Consider the following 23,405-nt stretch of genomic DNA (forward strand, 5'->3'; position numbering starts at 1 on the left):
GCAGCAGCAAAGGTGGGGCTACCCTTACCCTCACTCCCTGTAGGGAAAAGGGGGGAGGTGGGGGCATTTGTGGACTGTTCCATCACAAGACCTTGTCCTTTGGGTCCTGAGACTTGGCCTGGCACTGACTCCTCCTCAGTATCTCCCTGCTGGGGGTGGCTGTGCTGCAAAGTGAGGAAACACTTTTGCTGGATGCGTTGTCGGTTTGTGTAGTACTACACAGGGAAGCTTTAGTAGTGTTAGTTTGGTGGGGGAAGATGCAAACAGTCACTTCCACACTCACCTTATCCAAGATATTTGGTACTGATGTATCATGACTGATGCAAGAGGGAAAGTGGGAAGGATCAGACTTTAAAAAAAACCCCAAACAAACAAAAAACATCACCTCTTGTACACTTCTTCTGGTTGCAATAGTTGTGTCTCCTCCCAGCTAAGTGACGTTCTTTCAGTGGTAAGATGTCTCTGCTTTAGGCTACAGAGATGATTCAGAAACTGAACTGAGTAATGAAGAGTAGTACTTGATTACAGTGTGGTGGTTATTAATTTGATGTGTCTCTGCACTGACTAAACTACACATCTGCCTTCTCCAGGGCCAGTAGGATTGTTTGTTCCATCCCTGGAGTTGTGTGTGGGCAAGACTGCTAAGGGCTTCACCTTTGCATGAGTGCAGAAAAGTTCTGGGTGTTCACCACCTGCCACTGAGCATCTTCTCTCCACCTCCCTGCTGCCATACCCGTGGTCTCACCTCATGATTACAGCCCGAGTTCTTCAGAGCTGAGACAAACTGTTGCATTTAGCTGGAAGGCACAAGTAATAGTAATAATTTGGTGCCACCTACTGACTGCATATGGTTTACCCAGTATGTCCAGTTTCAAGTGGAGGCAGCTAATGGATTCAAAGGCTATTCTAGAGAAGAAGGTAAGTGTGCACACCTTGGAGAGGTTTAGTCTTGACTCACCCATGTGGTACCTGCTATTAACTGAAATGACACAAAACAGGAACAGCCTGAATAAGTATGACTTGTGGTATGAATTCATTTATCTTTTTTCTTCTTGTGATTGTATTGATGCTTGACAGGCAGATTCTTGATAAATCAGCAATACTATTTTAACCTTCCCTCAAAAAAAAAAGTATCTCCCACAATTATATTGGTTCTAGGGTACTTCATAGAAAAGAAAGAATTACACTCTTACTCTTTTAAGAATCATGGGTTTAAAATTACCTAAAACTGGTGTGAATTGTTTAATTTATCCCATTTCAAGGATAGACTTAATTTGCCTATCATGTAAGACCCAACACCTCAGAAGATCATTATTCTCTCTCTTCCAAAAACGTTAACATATTTTTGTTTGTTGCACTGAGTGACTGCTCCTCTTCCAAGGCAACTGGAGACTGTGAGCATCTTACCCAAAACCACACCTACCATGACCACCTTGGCAAGCTGCTGGAGCTGGCTCTTCAATGTTGGGCAAAGCAGAAGGACTTGGGGAACCCAAGTAACAGCCTTGATGATTTATCATGGTTATCAGCAATTTCTGCCTGGCCACTACATACACAGATTTCTGCCTCTCTGACTGTGCACAGGCAGGCCAATAATGGTGTCCCTGGGCAAGTCAGACCTTGTCCTGGGCCTGCTAGTACAGGATTAAGTGTTCTCTGGGATGCTCAGGCCTGTTAGACTCGTGGCAAGCAGCACTCCCATGACAGCTGGGCTTCATGGACCATAGCTCTGTGACTGCTGAGGTGCGGGTCTCCTCCTCAGACCGCTGAACACACCAGAACGAAAACAGCCAAACAGAAAAACAACCTAAATACCATACACTGATCAAGTTACATATTTATGAAAACTGTAAGGCACAGCTATGAAATTACAAACTCAATCTCAGATCTAATGCTTCTCACACACAGCCTTTTATATATATGTAATTTATATATTTTATATATATATATTTATATATATAATTTATATAGATAGCAGGCTTTTTAAGTCCCAAGGTGCAGGTTCATTCCCCCATGCCACAACAGATGGTCACAGACCTGATGAAGTGAATCCAGTGGGTTATCCTAAGTGATGCTTTCCAGCCTCCCAGGCCTGGAATCTGCAGGTCATTGTTGTTATGGGTCATAGGCGTTCACACTTCTACCATCAGCTGGAGCCCTCTGGTCTTCTTTCCTGGACTTCACACTTCATCCTTTCTCCTTCAGCATCAGGGCCCACCTTTGCCACCTCCTCTCCTCCACCCTAATCCTTCCCAAATAAACAAACTGCCCCCAGTTACTTCCTCCCCATTGGTCCTGGTTTTGCTACAGCCATACCTAACTATGGAATTTTTGTGGTGGCATGACCCAGGCAGTTCCAACCTTATATGGTGTTACTGGCAGGGATACCCGATGCAGGCAGTCTGGCTTCCCAAGATTCCTGGTTCTCCCCTTGGGTTTATTTTATCTCCTGCTGTTACTAGTCTGTCCCACATTAGCCTTGATCCCTGTGCAAGCTGACCAAGCACTAGCAGGATCTTATCTGGCAGTTTACATACTGGAGAACAGCAGCAGAGGCACTTGTTTGTCTCCCTTTTGCCAGCGCTGCTGGGGCCTCAGCTCTGTGGGGCTGTGTGCTCCAGCAGGACCTCCTGCTCATGAGCCACCCCCTGGTCTGCCTGCCCTCTTCCAAGGACATTCAAACCACTCTGGGTGCTCAGAAAGCTCAATCCCTTCTGGCTGAACCCACCACAGCTGTTAGCAACACAGGCAAGATGTTCAGCTGGGCACCTACTCACACTCTTTCCTTCTGAAACAAAGTATATAAAAATAAAGAACGATGTAACTTCTATCATAACTAATAACAAGTACAGGATTAAGTGCATTAAGAGCTGCAGAGAAGTACTTTTGGAAATCAACCCGTGGATATGTCATGCCAGCAATGTACGGTTCACAATTTCAGTCCTCATTTCTGACAGTTCCCTACTCGCCGCCAAGGTGGTCTCAGGCTTGCAACTTCTTGTCTTCTCTCTGGTTTCTCGGCTCTCTTCTGTCTGCTGTCATGTTGATCTCTTCCCAGCTAGGCCTCTCAGCTTCCAGACAGACATCATTAGTCCCTCAGTCTGTAACAAAATCCTGCTTTTGAGAACAGGTAAATCAATGTACACCAGCAATGGCTGTAATACCGTATCTTTGGTCTTCTCCTGGTGGAACCACAGGTCCATGTGAGCCTCCCACTCTTCCATTACAGGTGAGGCAACACATGCACAGCCTGCACTGTTACCAAACACCACGCTCTGCTAACATGCTCCACTGATGAGCAGCAACATCCTCAAGCAGTCCACAACTGACTGTACAGAATGAGCACATATGGTTCATTTAGTTGTCCATTTGCAACAGCAGTTGATGACACTTCCCTTGTAATATGGGATCTTTTTGTTGTACTATCCATAAGAACAGAGCCGATCCATGTGAAAAAGCTGTTCTAATAGCTAAAAATTGAGTTTGAGTACAAAAGATATATTATTTAATCCCTTGCAGTTTGTTGTTTTGTTTGATTGGGTTTTTTTAACTTGGCAGTTGCCATATTTGGTAGTTAACACTGCTATTGCATTAAACAGCAGTCTGAAGTTTGTTACCCATTTACCTTGTCTATGATTCAAAAATACTGCCAATTTCATAGACAATCACAGAACGATTGAGGTTGGAAGGGACTTCTTGAGATTATCTGATCTAACCTACTGCTAAAGCAGGGTCACCTAGACCTGGTTGCCCAGGACTGTCTCCCGATGCTTTTAAGTATCTCCAAGGATGGAGACTTTGCAATCATAAGAGATGCAAAACTCATGTACATACTGGTTACTTTTCAGAGTATTCTAGAATAGTTATATGTTTCACATATCAATTTTCCATCTCTTTCCCCATCTTAGAGGATTAATATGGATACTATAGGGTTTGTGAATACTTGTGGATGGTGTGATTTTAGTTCTAGACATGCTCAGTGGCCAAAACTAGAACTGCACCACCTCAACAGTTAAGAGTATATCAGGTGACACAACTGCATCTCCCATCATCTCACTGGTTGCAAAGGTACCATTGGTATTGTGTGCAACTTCTGTGGCTGATCCACACTGGGATCCAATCTATTGTTCAGTCTTTTCGTCCAGTCTATGTTGCCTTACAGGTAAAGTCAGTTAATTCTGGAAGAACTAACTATTCTGAGAAGCTAACTATCTGAGGTCATCCGCATCATCTCTGGATCTCATTAAAATTCCTTTGACATATTTTCTGAAGGAAATAAAAAATTATTAACAGCAGTGATGCTCCTCTCCTATCCAAACCATTACTCTTATACCTAGAAGCCAGCAGAACACAATGAACAGCATCTGCAGTGCTTTAACAACATTCCTGCTGCTGTCTTAAAACAACAATAAGCATCTTGAAGACAACTCTTCTCAGTGAAGCACTCCATGGTTCACACCTGTGATTGATTCCACAGCCATGTTTGATCCTGAAGACCAATCTTACCAACCTTAGACAAAAACATTCTCTTTGATTTCCTGGCAGTGGGTACACGTAATCAATTTGCAGCTGTTCAAGTGGTGCCCACTCCCAGGAGTCAAAGCCATTACCCAACACAGCCTTACAATTCACAGAATGGTTTGGGTTAGAAGGGAGCTTTAAAGACCATCTAGTCCAAACTCCTGCAAGGGGTTTCCAACACCCATGTACTCCACATCCCTGGACTTCCACAAAAATTATGAAAATAGGGATTTTAAGTCTATTCAGCCTTCACTGCACACCCTGAGTCTCCTCATGGCCCTTCTGTACCATATGGGTACTGGGATGGGAAGAGGCAGGTCTTTAGCTGGAACAACATCATGCTCTTCATTTACTATACTTATTACTCTTTTACTTTTAGATCAGCACTTCACAGACTTCAGGATTCCTGTGATCACTTCTCTTTCTGAGGCAGTAGCAGAACAATTTTCCCTTGGACAAATCTACCTTGAACTAAGATAGGAGATTCATTTCTAAAATGCTTGTACCTGCTTTTACCAGAATTATCCACCCATCCAGTTTATCCCACCCTACCCACAAGTAAGTTTCTTCTTCTTTTCTCTTTCTTTTACCCCTTTCTACTCCCAATATCCAGACTGATTTAGCCAGGAGTAGAGGACCCTGATAATCTAATAACGCTGTCTCTTATCACATAGCAATTAAGAAAGCAAATCCCCCAACCCCCCTTCAACCGACATAGTATCTCCACATAGCCCCTTCCTGCTGCACACCAGGTCAGTGACGTGTAAGTTAATCCCAGTGACACCAGGAGTTGGGACTCCTAATCTTTAGGGTCCCCTGAGGGTGGGTAGAGCTTTTTCTTTGGGACAGGGGGAGGAGCCGACAGATTCATCTGCCTCAGTTTTTCCCAAATCTCCTCTTGCTTCATCCCCTTTTCCTGAAGGATTTTCTTCATTTTGGCAAGTAAAACTCCTGTGGGCTGACTATCCAGCTCTCCTTCATCCACCCCCTGGCTTATTAAATATCTCCAAATTGTCCGTCTAGGAATGTATTTCCTTCCCTTTGCCCCAATCCTGTCCTTGTTTGCCATCCCTTTCCCCTCGGGTCCCATCAGGGTGCCCATGTTCTCCAAGGTAGCCAGGCACTCACCCAAGGGGCGGCCAATTAAAGTAGACCCCATGCTGATGAAAAACCCCTTGTGCAGCTCAGGAACACGGCAGGCCAGCACCCCCACATCCCCCTGCTCCACATGCACCTCAAAGATATCGAAGTCAGGGGTCACTGGTTTCTCCCTTTGCTTTAATGCTCGGAGTAAGACATTCCCACACACGTAGGCTGACACCTCCTGGACATCCCTCCAGGGTGCCCCCTCCATGTTGTCTTTGAGGGGCTCATACTCCCCCAGATTTCTGATCACCAGCCTTAAAATCTCTCCTCCCAATATCTCATTAGCAGGCAGGGCTCTGATAATTGCCCCTACCTTGGGCCAGGGCAGCCCGATGGCTGTCACCACTCGTTTCGCCGCCTCGTGGGTGAATGGAGTGCACTGCTCCAAGGTCCATATTCGGTTCACCCACACGGGCCATCCCTCCTTCTGTTTTCTCCAAACCTCCTCTTTCCTGGACATTTCTCCCTCTCCCTGGCCTCTATCCCCCTCCACCGGCTTCACTTTCCTCGCAGCCCCAGCACACATGCCTTGCACCGACGACTCTTCCCGCATCTCCAAACTCCAGCCGTCCCCACCCCACACCTCTGGGTCCCAGTCTCCCTTACTGAGAGCCGCCACCTTCACTCGACCCAGACCCTTCCCCAAGGACAGCAGGGTGCCCAGGCACTGCACCTTGCGTCTCAGCCGGGCGTTCTCGGCCGCCTCGGCCCGCAGCTCCTCCCGCAGCTGCTCGTCCTGCTCGCTCCGCCGGGAGCTGTCGCACCGCAGCGCCAGCACCTCGTCGCGGGCCCGCTGCAGACTGTCCTGCAGGCTCTGGATGCTCCGCTCCTTCTCTTCCACCGCCGCCTGTAAGGCCCGCGCCAGGTTAAAGAGCAGCCACTGCAGCGCCGAGCACTTCTTCTCTCCTTTGGGATGGTACAGGGACACGTAGTTCAGCCAGTGCCGCTCCGCCGCTTCTAGCGTGGGGTCCTGCCCGACCACCTTACAGTCCCACGGGTCTCCGCCGTGCTCCAGCATGGCTTGCACCAGCAGTCCCCGTTCCTCCTGGGTCGGGGAGCTCTCTGGCTCCTCCCTCTCCTTCGATTTCCCCCCCCTGGTTAGCCAGGACATCTCAGTGCCAGCTAGCCCCGGCAGGCACCAAGCCGGGACAGCCTCGGGCGAGAACCACGGGTGCGCCCTTGTGGCTTTCCCTGCCCGGCCGGATCGGGCGCAGCTGACAAGGAAGGGCCGGGCGCTGACCGAGGGCACCTCGGGCTCAGCGGCACCGGGGCTCGGGCACAGAGCACCGGTGGGGGCACCTGGGCAGGGCACCGGCAGCGCCCGCCACAACCGGGGGGCGGCTCTAGAAGTTCGCCCCTCGCGATGCAGCCAGCGCGGCTGGGCTGCCGTGCCTCACGGCCACGGTTTATACATGGCCCCGCCCCGCTGCCCGTCCCCACCCTGCCGCCGCGTCCAGCCCCGTTCCTTGCTTGCCGCTGTCCGGGCGGAGCTCCCCGCGGCGCCGCCCCTGGCCCGCCCGCCCGGCAGGGCTGCATGGCCGCGGCGCTGCGCAGCGCCCGGCGCTTCTCCTCGAGGCTGCTGCTGGCGGCGTCGGGCCGGGCCCGGCTCGGCTTCGCGGGAGCGCCCATGGAGCAGCCCCCGGACGGCTCCGAGCGCGGCGGGGGCTGGCTGGGCGCGCTGCGCTTCGACAACCTGGCGCTGCGCTCGCTGCCCGTGGACGCCTCGGAGGAGGGCGGCCCGCGGGCCGTGCCCGGCGCCTGCTTCGCGCGGGTGCGGCCCAGCCCGCTGCACAACCCGCGGCTCGTGGCCATGTCGCTGCCGGCGCTGGCGCTGCTGGGGCTGGAGCCTCCCGCGACCGACCCGGAGGCGGCGGAGGCCGAGGCCGCGCTGTACTTCAGCGGGAACCGGGTGCTGGCGGGCGCGGAGCCCGCGGCGCACTGTTACTGCGGGCACCAGTTCGGCAGCTTCGCGGGGCAGCTCGGCGACGGCGCCGCCATGTACCTGGGCGAGGTGCTGGGCCCGCGGGGCGAGCGCTGGGAGATCCAGCTCAAGGGCGCCGGCATCACCCCCTTTTCCCGGTAAGGCCCGGGGGGATCGGGGCGGGACCGTGTGGGAACAGCCCGGCCAGGCGCGGGTTTGGGGGAGCAGAGCCCGGTGTCACCTGCGGGGCAGGCTCGCTGTGCAGGAAGGACCGGGACCGGCTTGCCGGCCCGCAGATCGCGTTAGCGAGGGGCTGGCTCCGTGCTGGGGATCGTTCCCCAGGCAGAGGTCATCCCTTAAGCCCTCGTGGATTTTTTTTTTTTTTTGTCTTTGGCAGCAGCAAGTGTAATACTTAAGTGCCAGATCGGGAGGTGACAAAGTTTTCCTCTGGAAAATAAGTATAATGGCATCTCCTTCAGGTGGCACGTTACTTCAGCCTGTGGTTATCCTGTGTGGGTTTTCCCCCTTTGGGAGGACAGAGACCGTGATGACAGTGGGGGCGGCACTGTGTAATACCCACCTGGCTGCTTGCTGCCCTATGGCCTACGCAAATGGTATTTAAATGTGGGTGTTTGGTTGTGCTGCTGGTCCTTCTCCCCGCCCCGTTCTTCCCAACTGTGGAAGGGAATAGTGGAAAATCCCCCAAAATGGCATACTGACCAAATTGTTTGCAAGGGATGTGTATCTTCATTAGTCCATGAGTCTGCACTACTTTAAATATTTCATGTAGGTTTTCCTACTTGCATTTCCCATATTTCTGTTCCAGCTGTGCACAGGCTCAGTGACACCTTAGTTTCATGCATTTGGTCCTCTGTCGGCCTTCTTCAGGTCTTCTTAAGGAAATCACAGTAAAAATCCCAGATTTGGTAGTAGCATCATATATCTGCCTGCTTGTTGTGACTTTTAAAGGGCTGGGAGTGTGGGCTGAAAACCACCTGTGTCTGTTCTGTTTACTTAATATCTATTAAATAAACTAGTTTGCTATTTTCTGTCTGTTCAGGTAGGGTTTTTTTAATGCATACTATTGCATGCCCATATTTAACACCCCATTTCTAGATTACTTATCCAGAAAGATCCAAAATAATATTTTTCATTTTATTAAGAGGAAACCATTCACTTGATATACAATAAAATAGCTATACTTGTCCAAATTTTTTTTGTTTTTTGGAAATGAAACCAACAGAGTTAATTATTAGAAGGGATGTGTGTAACTGGAAGGTTTATTTTCGTCTGTGGTCTTCATTGCAAGGCTGTTTTGTCCATCTAATTGAACTTTAACAGAAGTTTGAAAGTCCAGCTTTTGTTTTCAGTTATGACACTACTTTTTTGTGTAACTGTGGACAGAGCATGACACTTTCAGGCTTTTATTTCTCCACTCCTACAGAGGAGGCAGGAGTTCCTGCCTTTATAGCCTAAAAACTGTCCATGTCTTCTTGCTGCAGACAAGCTGATGGTCGGAAGGTCCTGCGGTCGAGCATACGGGAGTTCCTGTGCAGCGAGGCGATGTTTCACCTGGGAATACCAACAACGAGGGCTGGGACATGTGTGACGTCTGACTCAAAAGTCGTCCGTGACATATTTTATGATGGGAATCCAAAAAATGAAAGGTGTACTGTTGTTCTGAGAATAGCCTCCACATTTTTAAGGTGAAAACCTATTTTGTTGATTGGTTTGTTTGTTTGTTTTTCTTTTAAAACTAAGCACAGCATTTTTTAAAATACAGTTTTAAGTGTGTTTCCCTAACAGCACTGTTTGTGTGTTTCTTGTTCTGGAGGCTTGGAACTTCTTTTGCTGGGCTGTAGGAAGCTGTTTTTCTTGCCCAGCAGATGGGATGAGCTGGTGTCTTTGCACAGAGACAGATAAAACACTAGGGATGCTAACCTGGTAGAAAGAAGTAAGTTCTGCAGACTTATTAAGAGATTTTTCATGTTTACGCCTGCACAGAAGACATGCGCTTTTTTGATGATAATAGTAGTGGTGGATTGTAGCTCTACCCTTAGTTCCAATTCTAATGTAGTACTGTCAAAGTTTGGTTGTGCTTTCCCTGCCTGATAAGTGTATGAGGTTCCTGCTCCAGCAGAAGTCATGAGGCATTTCAGAAGTTACATTGCTTCCTGAAAGGCAACAGAATATTAGAGGAAAGTGAGGTATGAGGAACATATGTATGTTTATATGTGTATATGTTCTTGTGTGTGTATACATATGTGGAAAAACCTCTCAAATGCTTGATACACAGTCTAGCATTGAAGTCCAATTTCTGTACATTTACTCAGGATAAGAATTCTTCTGCAGAAGTGGTTGTAAGAAACTGTATTGAACTGTTGTTCAGTACTGGCTAGGGTCTTGATCTGTCAGTTTGGTTCAGTGGGTGTATGTGCTTCCTTACACAGAGCCACCGAGCCTCATTGGGTTCAGTGTAGGAATCTTGGAAGTCTTTTCTCACAGTCAGTTGAAGGATTTGCTTAAACTCAAGAGATAACGTGCTGTTATTACAACAACAGTAAATGGTTTTACTACATTGAATATCAAATGAAGTTAATAGTATCAGATAATTTTAAAACATGTTTTTATTATTTTGAAACAGGTTTGGTTCGTTTGAAATTTTTAAACCTCCTGATGAATACACTGGACGCAAGGGTCCCAGTGTTAACCGAAATGATATTCGAATACAGATGCTTGATTATGTGATCAGCACTTTCTACCCAGAAATCCAGGAGGCTTATTCAGATAACAATATTCAGAGGAATGCTGCGTTCTTCAGAGAGGTAAGGAAAATCAGAGTCTCTTCACAATCCACAGTGGTCATCTTTAGGAGCTTCATCTGCAAGCACAGATGACTGGAGTCAGTTAATACTTTGTATCATCTCATTATCTGAACTATTCTTTTATTTGAAGAAAGCACTCTTAAGTAGACCTGCTTATTGATGAAAGCAGTGTTGATGCTGATCTAACCAATGAAAGCAATTTTACCTTCTGAATAGTAGATCGTGATTTCCCCTGCTCTGGGGAAGCATCCCAAGACTTCTCTGCATTTGCTGAGACTGTCTTAGACTATGAGAGAAAGTTCTGGCCTTGACTGTCAGATGATGAGTTGATAGTACTGAAACATCTCTTGAAAAGCATCGTTTCATAAGATAGTGAGAATGCTGAGTCACTTCCTGTGTCTCATTTTTCCAAATTACAAACAGGACTGTTGACTACAGATTACTTGATGAGGAGCAGTGTGGCTTGTCATCCACTCTGTGCATGTAGTTGATGGCATGTTTACTTCCTGATGGCAGAAAAGCCATGGGACTTGCGGATCTTTGTGGATATGTGCATGTGCCCAGTCCTGCCTCTTCCTGCTTTTGGCTGCTTTTCCTGGCCCAGTTACTGCTGGTTTTCTTCTGGGCGCCATCCCACTCCCTGCCTGTCCCCCCACGCTCTTGCATTCTTTTCTCATTGCCCCATATCCATTTTTTTGTTTATTTGTTGTGCTTCTGCCTCTGCCTGTCTGCATTCCATGTCTGTGGTAGCAGTGTTTTCTCTCATCCTTAGTGGAGACTTTCCAGACTTTTCTCCACCTGAAAAGCATACCAGTCCCTTCTCTAATTTGACAAACACATCCATCTTTTTAATAGCAGGGAAGTGCTGTCAGCTCAACTCTAACATGTTTTATCTTTCTTTTTGCACTGTGAAAGAAATGGAAAAAAAAGTACAAGTGACTGCATTTCCCAGCACTGTCTAGAAAACAAACAACATTATCTGTACCTCTCAAATAATTTGTAGCTGTTGTTTAAATTTAAATGAGCATGTCCTTCAGATAGTGCTCTTATTTATATGTACAAAATACTTGTTTTCTAGTTTGTCTAGCAGTAGAAAAATGTTGATCAAAAAGAATAAAGGTCAAAGTGAGTGCAAAACTGTATCTTTTCTCATCAATATACCCATCTTTGAGTGGCACCCAAGCTTTAATTGCTTTTGGGCATTCTTATTAGGGGGATTTCTTTTTTATCACAACACTGGTGGTATGTGATGCATTCATACAAGGACGTCCTGCCTTACCACTGGAGTGCTTTCATCCCAGCCCTGGTGGCCAGGATTTTTTTGTTTTTAGCTTCTACCATCTTCCTGGCACAGAGCCATTGTGCAGGGTGTGCCTCTTCTACTGGTTTAGGGCCTAAGTAATCTGTTTTGGACACATGTAGCTGGCTGCTGGCTTCCAACTGCCTCACGAGGCAGTGTTCAGGAAAAATGGGTGAAGTACCTCCCAAGAGAATATTGGAAAAAGTAGAAGCATGGGATCTCAAGGTGAACCAAAAGCCTATGTTCCAAGCGCCATTTGTAGTTTTCACTACCTGTCAGAGCAAGATTTGTCTAATTTTTCTTCTTTACCTGACTGCACATATTTTTAAAAAAAAGAAAAATAGAAAAATTCTGTGTTTGAAGACAGACGCATAGAAATGTTCAAGGAGAAACAATTCCTAGACGGGTTTTTGAACCTTAATGAAATTCACTCACACTGCAGTCTGGAGCAAATAGTTGCTTTGAATTTCTGTGCATTGATAGCTATTTGGGAAGATGAGTGATTTTAGCTATGAAAATAATTTGATTTAAAAGTTTTAGCTAATGGTTACATAAAATTTTTACTGACAGCAATTTGGTAAAGTATTTAGAACTACTTAGGTTTATTTAAAAAACAAGTTAGCTTCCTGAATTTTAGATTTCATAGCACATAGTAGTTCTCATTGATAAGTGGATTAATATATTTAAATAATTAGGACTACTTTAGAATATTCCACTATTTATTTGGTGGATGGGGCTCATGCAGTGATTGTGGTCAAGGATTCCATAAAAATAACTCTCAGTTAAGCAGCAGAAATACCTCTGATGAAGCATACATTCAGTAAAGAATTGCATTTAAATAAAACTGTCATTCTTGGAATATTTTTACTTAATCTTGCAGCATTTTTCCACTCTCAGCAAATTGAAGGCAGTGCTTATCAGCACTAAAACCTGTTCACAGGGAATAATTTTTTGTGTAAACCATTTAACTTCATGTAAATCACTCCTACATACTAGGTAAACCAGAAGAATAGCTTCACACTGGGCTTTGTTGCATATAGTTAATTTTATTTCTTAGACTTTGCTTATGTGTTCTCCTGCCTGAAGTTAGTCTTTAAAATTAGTACTAGGCAAAAGAGTGTATTTGTTTAATGGCTAGACTAGTACTGAAGTCTGTCTCCAGTGCATTTTAAAGCTATTCAGTTGACTTGCAAGTCAAGCATGGAAGGAGAGAATAGGAGGCAAATGGAAATGGGAGACAGAGTAAAAGGACAGTTACTAACAGGAGGAGAGAGGCAAGCTGTCCTTAAGATGACTGTGTGTATGGCATACTGCCAGAATCTGCTTCCATCAGAGCTGGAGAAACATCAGTTCAGACTAGGAAATGCTTGGAAATACGTAAATGTGTTGGAAATATGTTGTGATGAAAAATGAAAGAAGTATATTTGTTTTTAGATAACCAAACGAACCGCGAGATTGGTGGCTGAATGGCAGTGTGTTGGGTTTTGCCATGGTGTGCTGAACACAGATAACATGAGCATTGTGGGACTGACCATTGACTACGGCCCTTTCGGATTCATGGACAGGTCAGTGTGGCACCATTATTTGAAATGTGCATATGTGCTTGCTGTGTAGAACAGGCCTGGTATTCATGGTTGCTCTAATATTTTAACTCTAAAGTAGTTTCATTAATTCTCTTTATGGCAGAGTAGGTTAAGTTATTTCTAGTTGTCTTCTTTTCAAATTCTTTTTAACTGTTCACAACATCTCTAACTGTTAGATTGTAGCCCGTGGGTTTGGGAAAAGAATCAAGGAGTGTTCCCTTTCAAGTTTTTTAGTTCCTAGAGCAGACTAAAGTAATAAAACTACTGCTTTTCACAGTTCTGATGTCCAGTTATCTAGAAGAATGCCAACTATTTCTTCATTTGTAGGTATGACCCTGAGCACATTTGCAATGGTTCTGATAATACAGGGCGCTATGCTTACAACAGACAGCCAGAGGTTTGCAAGTGGAACCTGGGGAAACTTGCTGAAGCTCTAGTTCCAGAGCTGCCTTTGGAAATAAGTGAACTCATCCTGGAAGAGGAATATGATGCAGAATTTGAGAAACATTATTTGCAGAAGATGAGGAAAAAACTAGGCCTAATCCAGCTGGAATTAGAAGAAGATAGTAAGCTAGTATCTGAACTCCTCGAAACCATGCATCTCACAGGTTGGTGAAGAGCACAGGTTATTATTTATTATTTTACCTATAATCAACCCAAAATATAATTTATATCTTGACCTTACAAGAAAGTAGCCTTGTGCAGCTACATTGTCATCTGAGAGAAGAACAAAAGACTGAAAAATAATTACCTTATTTTGAACTGTGGAGTAGTTGTTGCCTTATACAGGCTCTTGTCTCTCATTTGCACCCTCACTGAGGGAACAGTTTATTTGCCTCTTCAGAGTGGTGACCTATACTGCTGTAGGGGGAGGTAGGAAGGAGGTAAGGGACCAGTTTTCCTGCTGATTTATTAGTTGCATTACTCATACCACACTTTTTCAGGTGGAGACTTCACAAATATTTTCTACTTGCTGAGTTCATTCTCAGTAGACACCGATCCTTCAAAATTTGAAGATTTCTTAGAAGAGCTTACAAGTCAGTGTGCTTCTGTGGAAGAACTGAAAGTTGCTTTCAAACCACAGATGGATCCAAGGTATTATCCTACTTAAATGCTTTTGGCTTTTGCTTGTAGTTTCAGTATTATCATAGTGAACTCTGCAAGGTATGTAATATTTGACTAATTTTAAGAATGGAAATGTCACTGTCAAGTAGATGGGTCATGATCTACATCTATGACTTGCAGCAGTTGGCTCTTGGATTAAAGTTTCCAAGCTTTAGGTGCTCCTTTTTTTTCCTCCCCGTCTCTGCTGACTGAGGCAATGAGAGTGCCAAATAATGAAGTGATACAAAAGTATTCTACAGAAGAAATGGATGTGAACTGTAATGCTACTGTGTTCTGCTAATGTACTGTCAGCAAAAAAAGTCACTTTCAGCCACCAATGTTCTGGCCTAAGTGTAACCTAAATGCCCACTTTAGGTGTAGTCAATGTCCAATTTGTTCTGCAGTCCAGCTACTCTGAGCATGTTCAGCTGCTGCTTATAACAGTAATTGCATCTGGTTTTCACTTTTTGCAGATGAGGGAAAAAAATAAAGGTCTTTCCAGTATGTTCCCCTCTCCCACACACTTTGTTTGATAAGTGCTCCATGGAGGTAACAAACCTACCAAATTCTTCAGCTTTTTCTGTGTGTTGATACCACAGTGTGAATATAGCTTGTGTGATAGAGATGAGACAGTGTTTTTAAATGCTGCATTCAGGTCTAGAGAAACATGAAAAGCAGCTATAAATCATCATGATATGGGTGAGTGCATAACGGATTATTTTAATTGCAGCTGTTGGATATCATAGAGGTAGACATGTCAGATGTATAAATCGTATTTGGATAGTACTTTATATAAACTCAGAAATCAAAGCACCCAGCTTATCTCTGCTTACTAAAAGTAGGGAACTATAACCTTATATAATGAGTTGTCTTTTGAGGCCAGGGAATAATATTTATTTTCTCCTTTGTTTATAAATACATTCACAGAGGAGATAAACATATTTAGTGTATTTTGATAGGCTGCAACTCTGTTTTTTTTAATTTACTTTATGTTGTAGTTTAGTTATTAATCCAGGAAAAATAAAAGTTAGCTAGCATGGTATCAAAAAGTAAGGTGAAACTATTGTACAGCACCAGCTAACACAGTAAAATTGTGAAAAAATACAGTCCTAGTCAAACTTGCAACAAAATAGTCTGGATATTGTTAGGAATTTATTACCAAAATGCAATTCTCATTCTGTGATTTAGGCTGGCTAACTGAAAACATTAAACACAATGTTACATTGTCTCATGAGATTTAAATGAAGTATCTTTCCCCATATCATTTAGGTTTTTATTACTACTGATAAAATCAGGAAGTGTTAAAGAAATTAAAAAACCCAAACAACAAAACCTGTGAATTCTGTATTATCTTGATAGCTGAGTAAGATCAAATTTTTTATTCCAAATTCATTTCAAAGCTCCAAGGGTATTTTGATGAGATTTGCACAACTAAACTCAACTGGTAATTCTCAAAATCTACTGTCTGCTCTTATATACCACAGAAGTATGAATTATACTGAAGAAGAAGGGGGAAAGAACAGTAAAATTAGCATAATTTATAATTTTTAAAATGGTTTTGTTAATTATGAATTTCTGTTATTTCTAAATCATAGTTTGTTGTGAATGTTTTCATATCTGCTTTGATTGCTAAGAGTTGCTTCTTGACAGGCAGCTCAGCTTCAGTATCTAATGTGTTTGTTCTTTTTGTTCCCAGACAACTGTCAATGATGCTGATGTTGGCTCAGTCTAATCCACAGCTGTTTGCATTAATTGGAACAAAAGCTAACATAAATAAAGAGTTAGAACGCATTGATCAATTCTCTAAACTGCAGCAGTTAACAGCCGCTGATTTACTCAGCAGGAATAAAGGACACTGGAAGGAATGGCTGGAGAAATACAGGTAAAGTTTCTCACTATTCATAGCACTGTATTTTATTTCTGTATTTTGAGAATGATGTGCCTGTCTCATGAAAGGCACCCTCTCTCAAACATAGATTAGGAGGAACAGGGCAGACATGCAGCTCAGAATATTATCTGCTTCCATGATCAGTGTCTTTGTTGCTGTGAAAGTTCAAGGGCATTTTTGTAATATTTTGTTTACTAGATTTTGAGGTAGGATGAGGGTGTAGAAATCACCTAGCATCAAATCTAGTATTAAAAGTGCTTGAAGAGTGTTGATGTTGATTCTAACAGAGACTAATTTTAGTTGTGAACTTCTACGTGCTCAGTAACTACAACTGACTGACCTCTAAGCATTTTATGCTTTGAAGCTTTTTTTCTAAAAGAAAAATCTATGTATTAATATAGAGATCAAGTAGAATTATTCTTAATCAAAGAGTAACTGTAAAAGAAATCCTGGCCAGGAAAAAAAATGTCCAGACTGTTCTAAATCCTAAGTGTTAGCAGGTTTTTTGGTAAAGAAAACCCCTGAATAGAGCATTAGTTGTTTGTACTGTGTGGAGTAGGTCCTTTCTTTACCTGGCTGATTTGTTCTCCAGTGGGGCTGAATTTTAGTAAGTATTACTGATAAAAAGTAGATCAAGCTGCCTCAGCTGTATTGCATCCCTTTGCTTTTATCAGAGCAGCAAAACCTTAACCAATAAACAAGCATAGCAATACTTAAAAGACAAAACCTGAATGTGGCAGTCTTTGTGGAGCAATGCAGAACAGACCATGCAGCAGTGTCTTGATCTGACTTTGAGAGAACACAAAAGCTGTGGTGTGCCACTTCTTGAGCCTTGTCAGGACCTGCTGACAGTCTGTAGTGCTGCTTTTATGAATGAAGTGACATTTTATATTCTGTTGTTATGCTGTATTTTATAAACTGAGAGGATTATAGGTGATGTAATATTAAGAACTGCAGACTAAGGATCTCAAAGCAGGGAAACATACTAACTTCCACATGTGATTCTTGATCCAAACCAGTTGTTGTCACTTGCTTAATTTCAGAGTCCGTTTGCAGAAGGAAATAGAAAGTGTTGGTGATGCTGATGCCTGGAACACTGATCATGTGAAGGTCATGAATTCAAACAATCCAAAATATATCTTGAGAAATTATATTGCCCAAAATGCCATAGAAGCAGCTGAAAATGGGGATTTCTCAGAGGTATGCTATTAATACGTACACTCTCTCTAGGTTTGCATGCATACGTAGTGCTGCTGTAGATGACTGACATTATGCTTGGCAAGATTTGGTTTGGCATCTTGGGCAGTAAGGGCATTGGGAATTCACTGTTCAGGAGGTCTGTATTGTTTCTGAGGAGGCTGTAATTTTAATGACTGCAGAACAAATAACTGAATCAAAAATCTGACTGTTCTTCACCAGATTTTGTAGGTTGACCCCAGGACAAGACACTTAACCCTGTTTTTTCTTTCCTGAGAGTGGCATTTATCTTGGGAGGCAGTTGAGGATTAATTTATACTTGTTCCTTGCTGTGCTAAGTGTTATCTTTTAAAACTTATGGCTTTCACCTGTGGGCTTCAGCACAGGGAATGTTACATGTAGAATATGGAGAAATTAATTTATTTTGAGAAAAGTACTTGCATTTCAGGTTATTTGAGCTTGAGTCCCATACAGATACAAACCCAGTTACAATTACTGATTTTCTGATTTCAGCTTACTTGATATGCATATTGCTCACCTGTTTAATATTTGGCTTGTCTGGAGTTCATGTATTAAATACATTATACTCATTATTTGGTGTGAAGTTCTTCTCCACATCATTTTCCCTTCACTTTCTATATTCTCATAACCATGCAATGTTTTCTCTCTAGGTAAGAAATGTACTGAAACTTTTAGAGCATCCATTCCAAGAAGCAGAGGGTTTCAGGGAGGTAAAGGAAGATGCAGAAGAGGAGGGAGCAACTGCTACAGCAGCTGCTTGTGCTGAAGAGACCAGAAGCAGACTACCATATTGCAGCAAACCTCCGCTTTGGGCTTCAGAACTCTGCGTTACATGATCTTCATAACTGCCTTGTTTTGTTTTTTGCTGTGAACTGAAGACTCTGATCCTCCTTCAGCAGTGAAGAATTCAGCAAGGCAAACGTCAAAGTGCTATTAAGTTATTGAAACAACCCTACATTTGGATGCATCTGCAGCGCTCTTCAGCTGTGCTTAAGTTGAAGCAAGTGTTTATCATTGGAACAAACCCATGACAATTAACAGTTCCTATAAATCAGTAATCTAAATGTTTTGAAACTGAAAGTCTTTCCTTTATCCATACTACATCACAAGTATAAAGCAGTGTTTTATGCTGAGACAGGCTGAATTTTGAACATCCAAATGCAGTTGTTGTTATGTGAAGACAAAACCAGCAAGTCAGGAGTCTGATCTGGTTTTGTCTGATGTCTTAACTAATAGTACTTCTAGTATTTATTTACTGCTTTCTCTATGCAGGGACTTTTAGTCCTCTTTAATGGAGGAACAGATTCAGTGTTGCTTGTTTGAAGCTATGTTTCATTTAATTAAGTAGTTCATTTCTTGTGAACCTTCAGATTGGTATTTAATCATTATCTATTTTCAGAGAATTTTTGCAGGGCAGGCTCAAGTTTGGGGGGAGGAATTTTTTTTTTAAGAGCAGAATTAAGGGAGTTTATATACATTTGCACTTGAAAACTTGGTGGTGAAGTTTATTCAGGTTCAGTATGTTGCATACAATGCACGTAAATATTTACTAAACTCACGAGCGCAGTTTGTAAGCCAATTGCCTCGGGCGGGATCCATTGGCCAAATTAGTATGAACCTTAAACTACCCCAGCACTCAAATCCAGGTTCACTGTGTATTTATTTCTGGGCTTCTCAGTCTCCCTGTATGAGAAGCGTGTAGGTGGGATACCTGCTCATCACACTGGTCAGTGGGATTCTTCCATTCCCAGTCTAGTCTTGCACCTTTGGTTTATTTACATGGTCTTTGAAAAATCTTTAATTTGGAAGTTGCCATTCAGAAGTGTGCTATTTGAGCTTGTGTGAAAGATGATGGAGGATGTGGGAAGAGAACAGGAGCTGACTTGCTTTCAGGTTACTTATTGGTAATGTTTCAGCTGAGGTTTCAGGGGAAAGTTGGTTGCCATTAGTGCCACATTAGCAAAAGAGACTTGTTCTGTAATTAGTTGTTACTTACCTTTCTGAACTTCTTTCTGAAAGGCTGGTTCAGATACCTGCAAAGTTTGGTTTAATGCAAAGACTACTCTTTTCCAAAGAGACCACTGTCTTACACTGTGATTTATGTGTACTCAAGTAACTTCTTCCACTACCCCTGTGCAAGCTTGGCATTAGCTCAGGTAGAATTGTGCTCTTTTAAGTCTTCCTCAATACAAGCTGTCAAAAAACAGGGAGAACAGTTGGACTGCTGCTTATCTGTCTGTATTAATAATCAGTTTGTCCTCCTTGCTGCTGCAATATGTAGAAAATGTTTTGCATGTGAACACTCGCTCTGTCCTGCCTTCAGGCTGAAGAAACTGATTTGTGACAAACTAGAATCTCTGGCAAGCACAGCACTTTCTGTGAGGTTTCGAAGGTGTATTTACATAGCCCACAGAAGAATGGTTCAGTTGAAAGAGGAAGCACCTCGAAGAAGTAGGCAGTAAGTAATGCCAGCCAGTGCAGCTGATCATCTTCTAGAGTGGAACCTAAGAAGAGGGAACCAAATCATTTAATGTAAACTTCTAGCAGAAAGTCAGGGCTGGGTAAAAAGGACTGCACCAGGGAGGGAAAGTGTGCCAGCAGTTTGAAAGAGACTTCAAACATTTCCCTGCAGAATTAGTGTTCTCTTATGGTGTGCCTGGTTCAGAAGGGAGTTAATGGATTAGAAGACGTTGCTCGAAGCTGATTGACATAAGATAACTCTGGGCTAATTATGCTTCTCAATTTATGTCCTTCCTTGTGGGAGGCAGAGGGGAACAGAGTTCTAGAGAAGCTCTGTCCAAGCTTTTGGCTTAACAGAGTGGTCTAAAATGTAATGATTCTTAACCATACCTAAGGGATAAAGTCTTAAGGCATTCTGATAATAATTTAGGGACATTGAGTAGATATGTATTAATAGTGGTATGGAGAAGGAGAACAATATTATAACTGTTTGGACATAGGAGAATTTTAATTAACTACCAAATTATTGTCACCTATAATGCCAAAATCATGGAAAGAGATACTTTGAAATAATTTACTAGCAATTTTATCCTTAAAAAGGAAAATGAATCCTACAGCGAGAAACAAAAATGTTATGGTGTTTGCTGTTAAATAGATTCTTTGCTTACGTGTGTAGATCAAGTGTAATAGGTCTAGCAAGATTGAAATCATAGAATTAACTGGGTTGGAAGAGACCTATGAGATCAAGTCCAACCCTAAATGATGGATGCAGCACTCTGGTATGGCTGATTTCGTGTGCAACTTACTGAAGTTGTATTTGTTGTAGATGTTCACCAACAGATAGAAATATGGAGCGTGTTCACATAATCTAACAGCACTGACATCCTTGAGCATCCACTGAAAACTGCTCAGTTTCCCAGTGCATGCAGTAACATCAGTGCTTTGTATTTGAAGAAGTGTGATGATCCAAAGCCAAGTGGAATGCTTGTGCTCTTCCAGCACTCTCATTTCAGAAGGCAGTTCATAGTTTCATCTCTGATGATAGTTCCTTCTCTTCTTGTTCCTGGAGCAGTGTGGAAGCAAGAGGTTGTTCAGGACAATTAGACCAAATTTTGTCCAAGTAAGAACTTTATCTCTTAGCACAGTTCTTCAGAGAAAAGGGAATACAGCTTACAGCATTTGAGAGTCTAAATACTTGAATCATAAATTGTTTTTTTTATTTTTGCAGCTTGTATTTGCAATAGATAAACCTGAAAATAATATTTCTTACTGGTCAAAGATTCTACTTGTATAAAAGCCATGGAGTTTGTCAGGTGCACTCTTTGCTGGGTTAAGAACTGGCTGGACGGCTGGGCAGAGAATGGTGATGAATTGTGATTGACAGCAGGCTGAACATGAGCTGAACATGAGCCAGAGTGTGCCCAGGTGGCCAAGAGGGCCAATGGCATCCTGGCCTGGATCAGGAATAGTGTGGCCAGCAGGACCAGGAGAGCGATTCTGCCCCTGTACTCAGCACCAGTTAGGCCACACCTTGAGTACTGTGTCCAGTTCTGGGCCCCTCAGTTTAGGAAGGATGTTGAGGTGCTGGAGAGTGTCCAAAGGAGGGCAATGAGGCTGGCAAAGAGTCTGGAGCACAATTCCTATGAGGAGTGGCTGAGGGAGCTTTATTTAGCCTGGAGAGGAGGAGGCTCAGGGGAGACCTCATCACTCTACAACCACCTGAAAGGAGGTTGTAGCCAGGTGGGGGTTGGTCTCTTCTCCCAGGCAGTCAGCAGTAGGACAAGAGGGCATGGTCTTAAGCTGTGCCAGGGGAGTTTAGGCTGGACATCAGGGAGAAGTTCTTCACAGAAAAAGTGATTGGGCATTGGAATGGGCTGCCTAGGGGGATGGTAGAGTTCCCATCCCTGAAGGTGTTTAAGAAAAGACTGGATGTGGCACTTAATGCCATGGTCTAGTTGACAAGGTCGTGTTCAGTCACAGGTTGGACTCTGATCTTTTCCAGCCTAGATGATTCTGTGATTCTGAGCTGTGCTCAAAATGAAGTGGTGACTCTTCTTATCAACAGTTTTCTGTGGAAATACTTTATGTAAGACAGCCTGTAGCTATGTATGTGAACTACCCTTGCATAAAAACAAGTGGTACCCAGATTGTTAAACTGAAACCTCTTGGATATTTGTGTCTGGGTAGCCTTGTATGGTAGTGGGGCTCCTTTTGTGACTTGGTAAGATTTCACTGTAACTCTGCTTCATGAGGTTGTGAATCTACAATTGCCAAATGTTTTACTGTCAGCTCTTACTTTGGAATGTTTTGTGGGTTGTTTTGGATTTGGGGTTTTTTGTTTGTTTGTGGGGGTTTTTTTCCCCAGTAAGTGCTACAGATTTGATTCTTTTATTAAAAATAATAAAACTTGCAATTTTAATACTCTTGTTCATGCCTATTTCCCAAAACAGTTTTGCTGTTACCCATGCTATTTGCCAACTTCATTTCTGTAGAAGTATTTGCTCTGTTAATATCAGATGGCCAGGTCATATCACAGAAGCCTCACTTCATATTTTTGCAGTGTTTTCTGAAGAGAGAACTCAGTTTCCTGCCTTGTCAGCTATTTGGGTAGTACGCTTGGAGCAAGGTAAGGGCCCTCACATTTTTCAAAGGGAAATCTCCCTCCCACTTACTTGGCCATAAACCTGTGCTGACACCTCTTTTAAATTCTTCCTTATGTCACTGGAATTAAATGTATCACCTGATGTCAGCAGATGCAGGATGGGATTTTAACTCACAGAAATAGGCCTTTGGGTGGAAAGTGAAGTTGTATTTTGTTTACTAGTTTATTTAAACCAAATTATTCAAACACACATGTGGCTCCTTGGGGTGCTTCAGCTGGGGTAAATCTCTGCACTCCAAAATATCTGTTGAACAGGTTGGCTTCTGGTATTCTGCATTTGAGTTTGTCTGTGATGGAAGTGGGTTTAGGCCAAACCTGCTACTTGTGCCTTTGCACAGGGTGCATCCAGACACAGTCCACTGAAAGAGCGAATTCAGGCCTTGGTTATCTGGACTTGACTTTGTCAGCTCTGTGCTTCTCACATTTGAGTGTATCTCCCTCCAGACAGCACCCTTCCTCAGGTCACACAGTGCCACATGCTCTGGCTGCTCAGGTGTGCTCAGTAATGTCCAAGCAGCACCAATGCCCCTTCTCAGTTGATCCTTCAGCATTGTTAACACAGGTGGGTGGGACTCGGGCAGCTTTACCTCTGACCAGGGTCGATGAGACAGGCGGAGGCAGTAACGTGCACTTACCCCTCCAGAGCCAGGTGACAGCTGGGGGTAATGGATGTGAATCCAACAGGAGGGTTTCATGATGCTGTCACATCCAGTGTAAGATCACGCAGTTAAGGCTGAGTTCTAAATAACGCGGCCACTACTTCTGTTACATCTTTTC

At 43.5% G+C, this 23,405-nt stretch overlaps 1 protein-coding gene across 1 annotated transcript; it reads left to right on the forward strand.

Annotated features, from left to right (window-relative positions):
• Positions 1-7,294: 7,294 nt before the first annotated feature.
• Positions 7,295-22,385, forward strand: SELENOO (selenoprotein O). Its single transcript, XM_050324784.1, has 9 exons — positions 7,295-7,746; positions 9,091-9,294; positions 10,233-10,413; positions 13,148-13,278; positions 13,624-13,904; positions 14,241-14,391; positions 16,097-16,282; positions 17,332-17,488; positions 18,157-22,385. Exons 1-9 carry the CDS (start codon positions 7,295-7,297, stop codon positions 18,349-18,351), a joined length of 1,938 nt encoding a protein of 645 aa, XP_050180741.1. The 3' UTR covers positions 18,352-22,385.
• The last annotated feature ends 1,020 nt before the right edge of the window (positions 22,386-23,405 follow it).

Source organism: Myiozetetes cayanensis, unplaced genomic scaffold (assembly GCF_022539395.1).
Source record: "Myiozetetes cayanensis isolate MyiCay16 unplaced genomic scaffold, myiCay2020 scf3, whole genome shotgun sequence".
NCBI classification, from domain to species: Eukaryota; Metazoa; Chordata; class Aves; order Passeriformes; family Tyrannidae; genus Myiozetetes; species Myiozetetes cayanensis.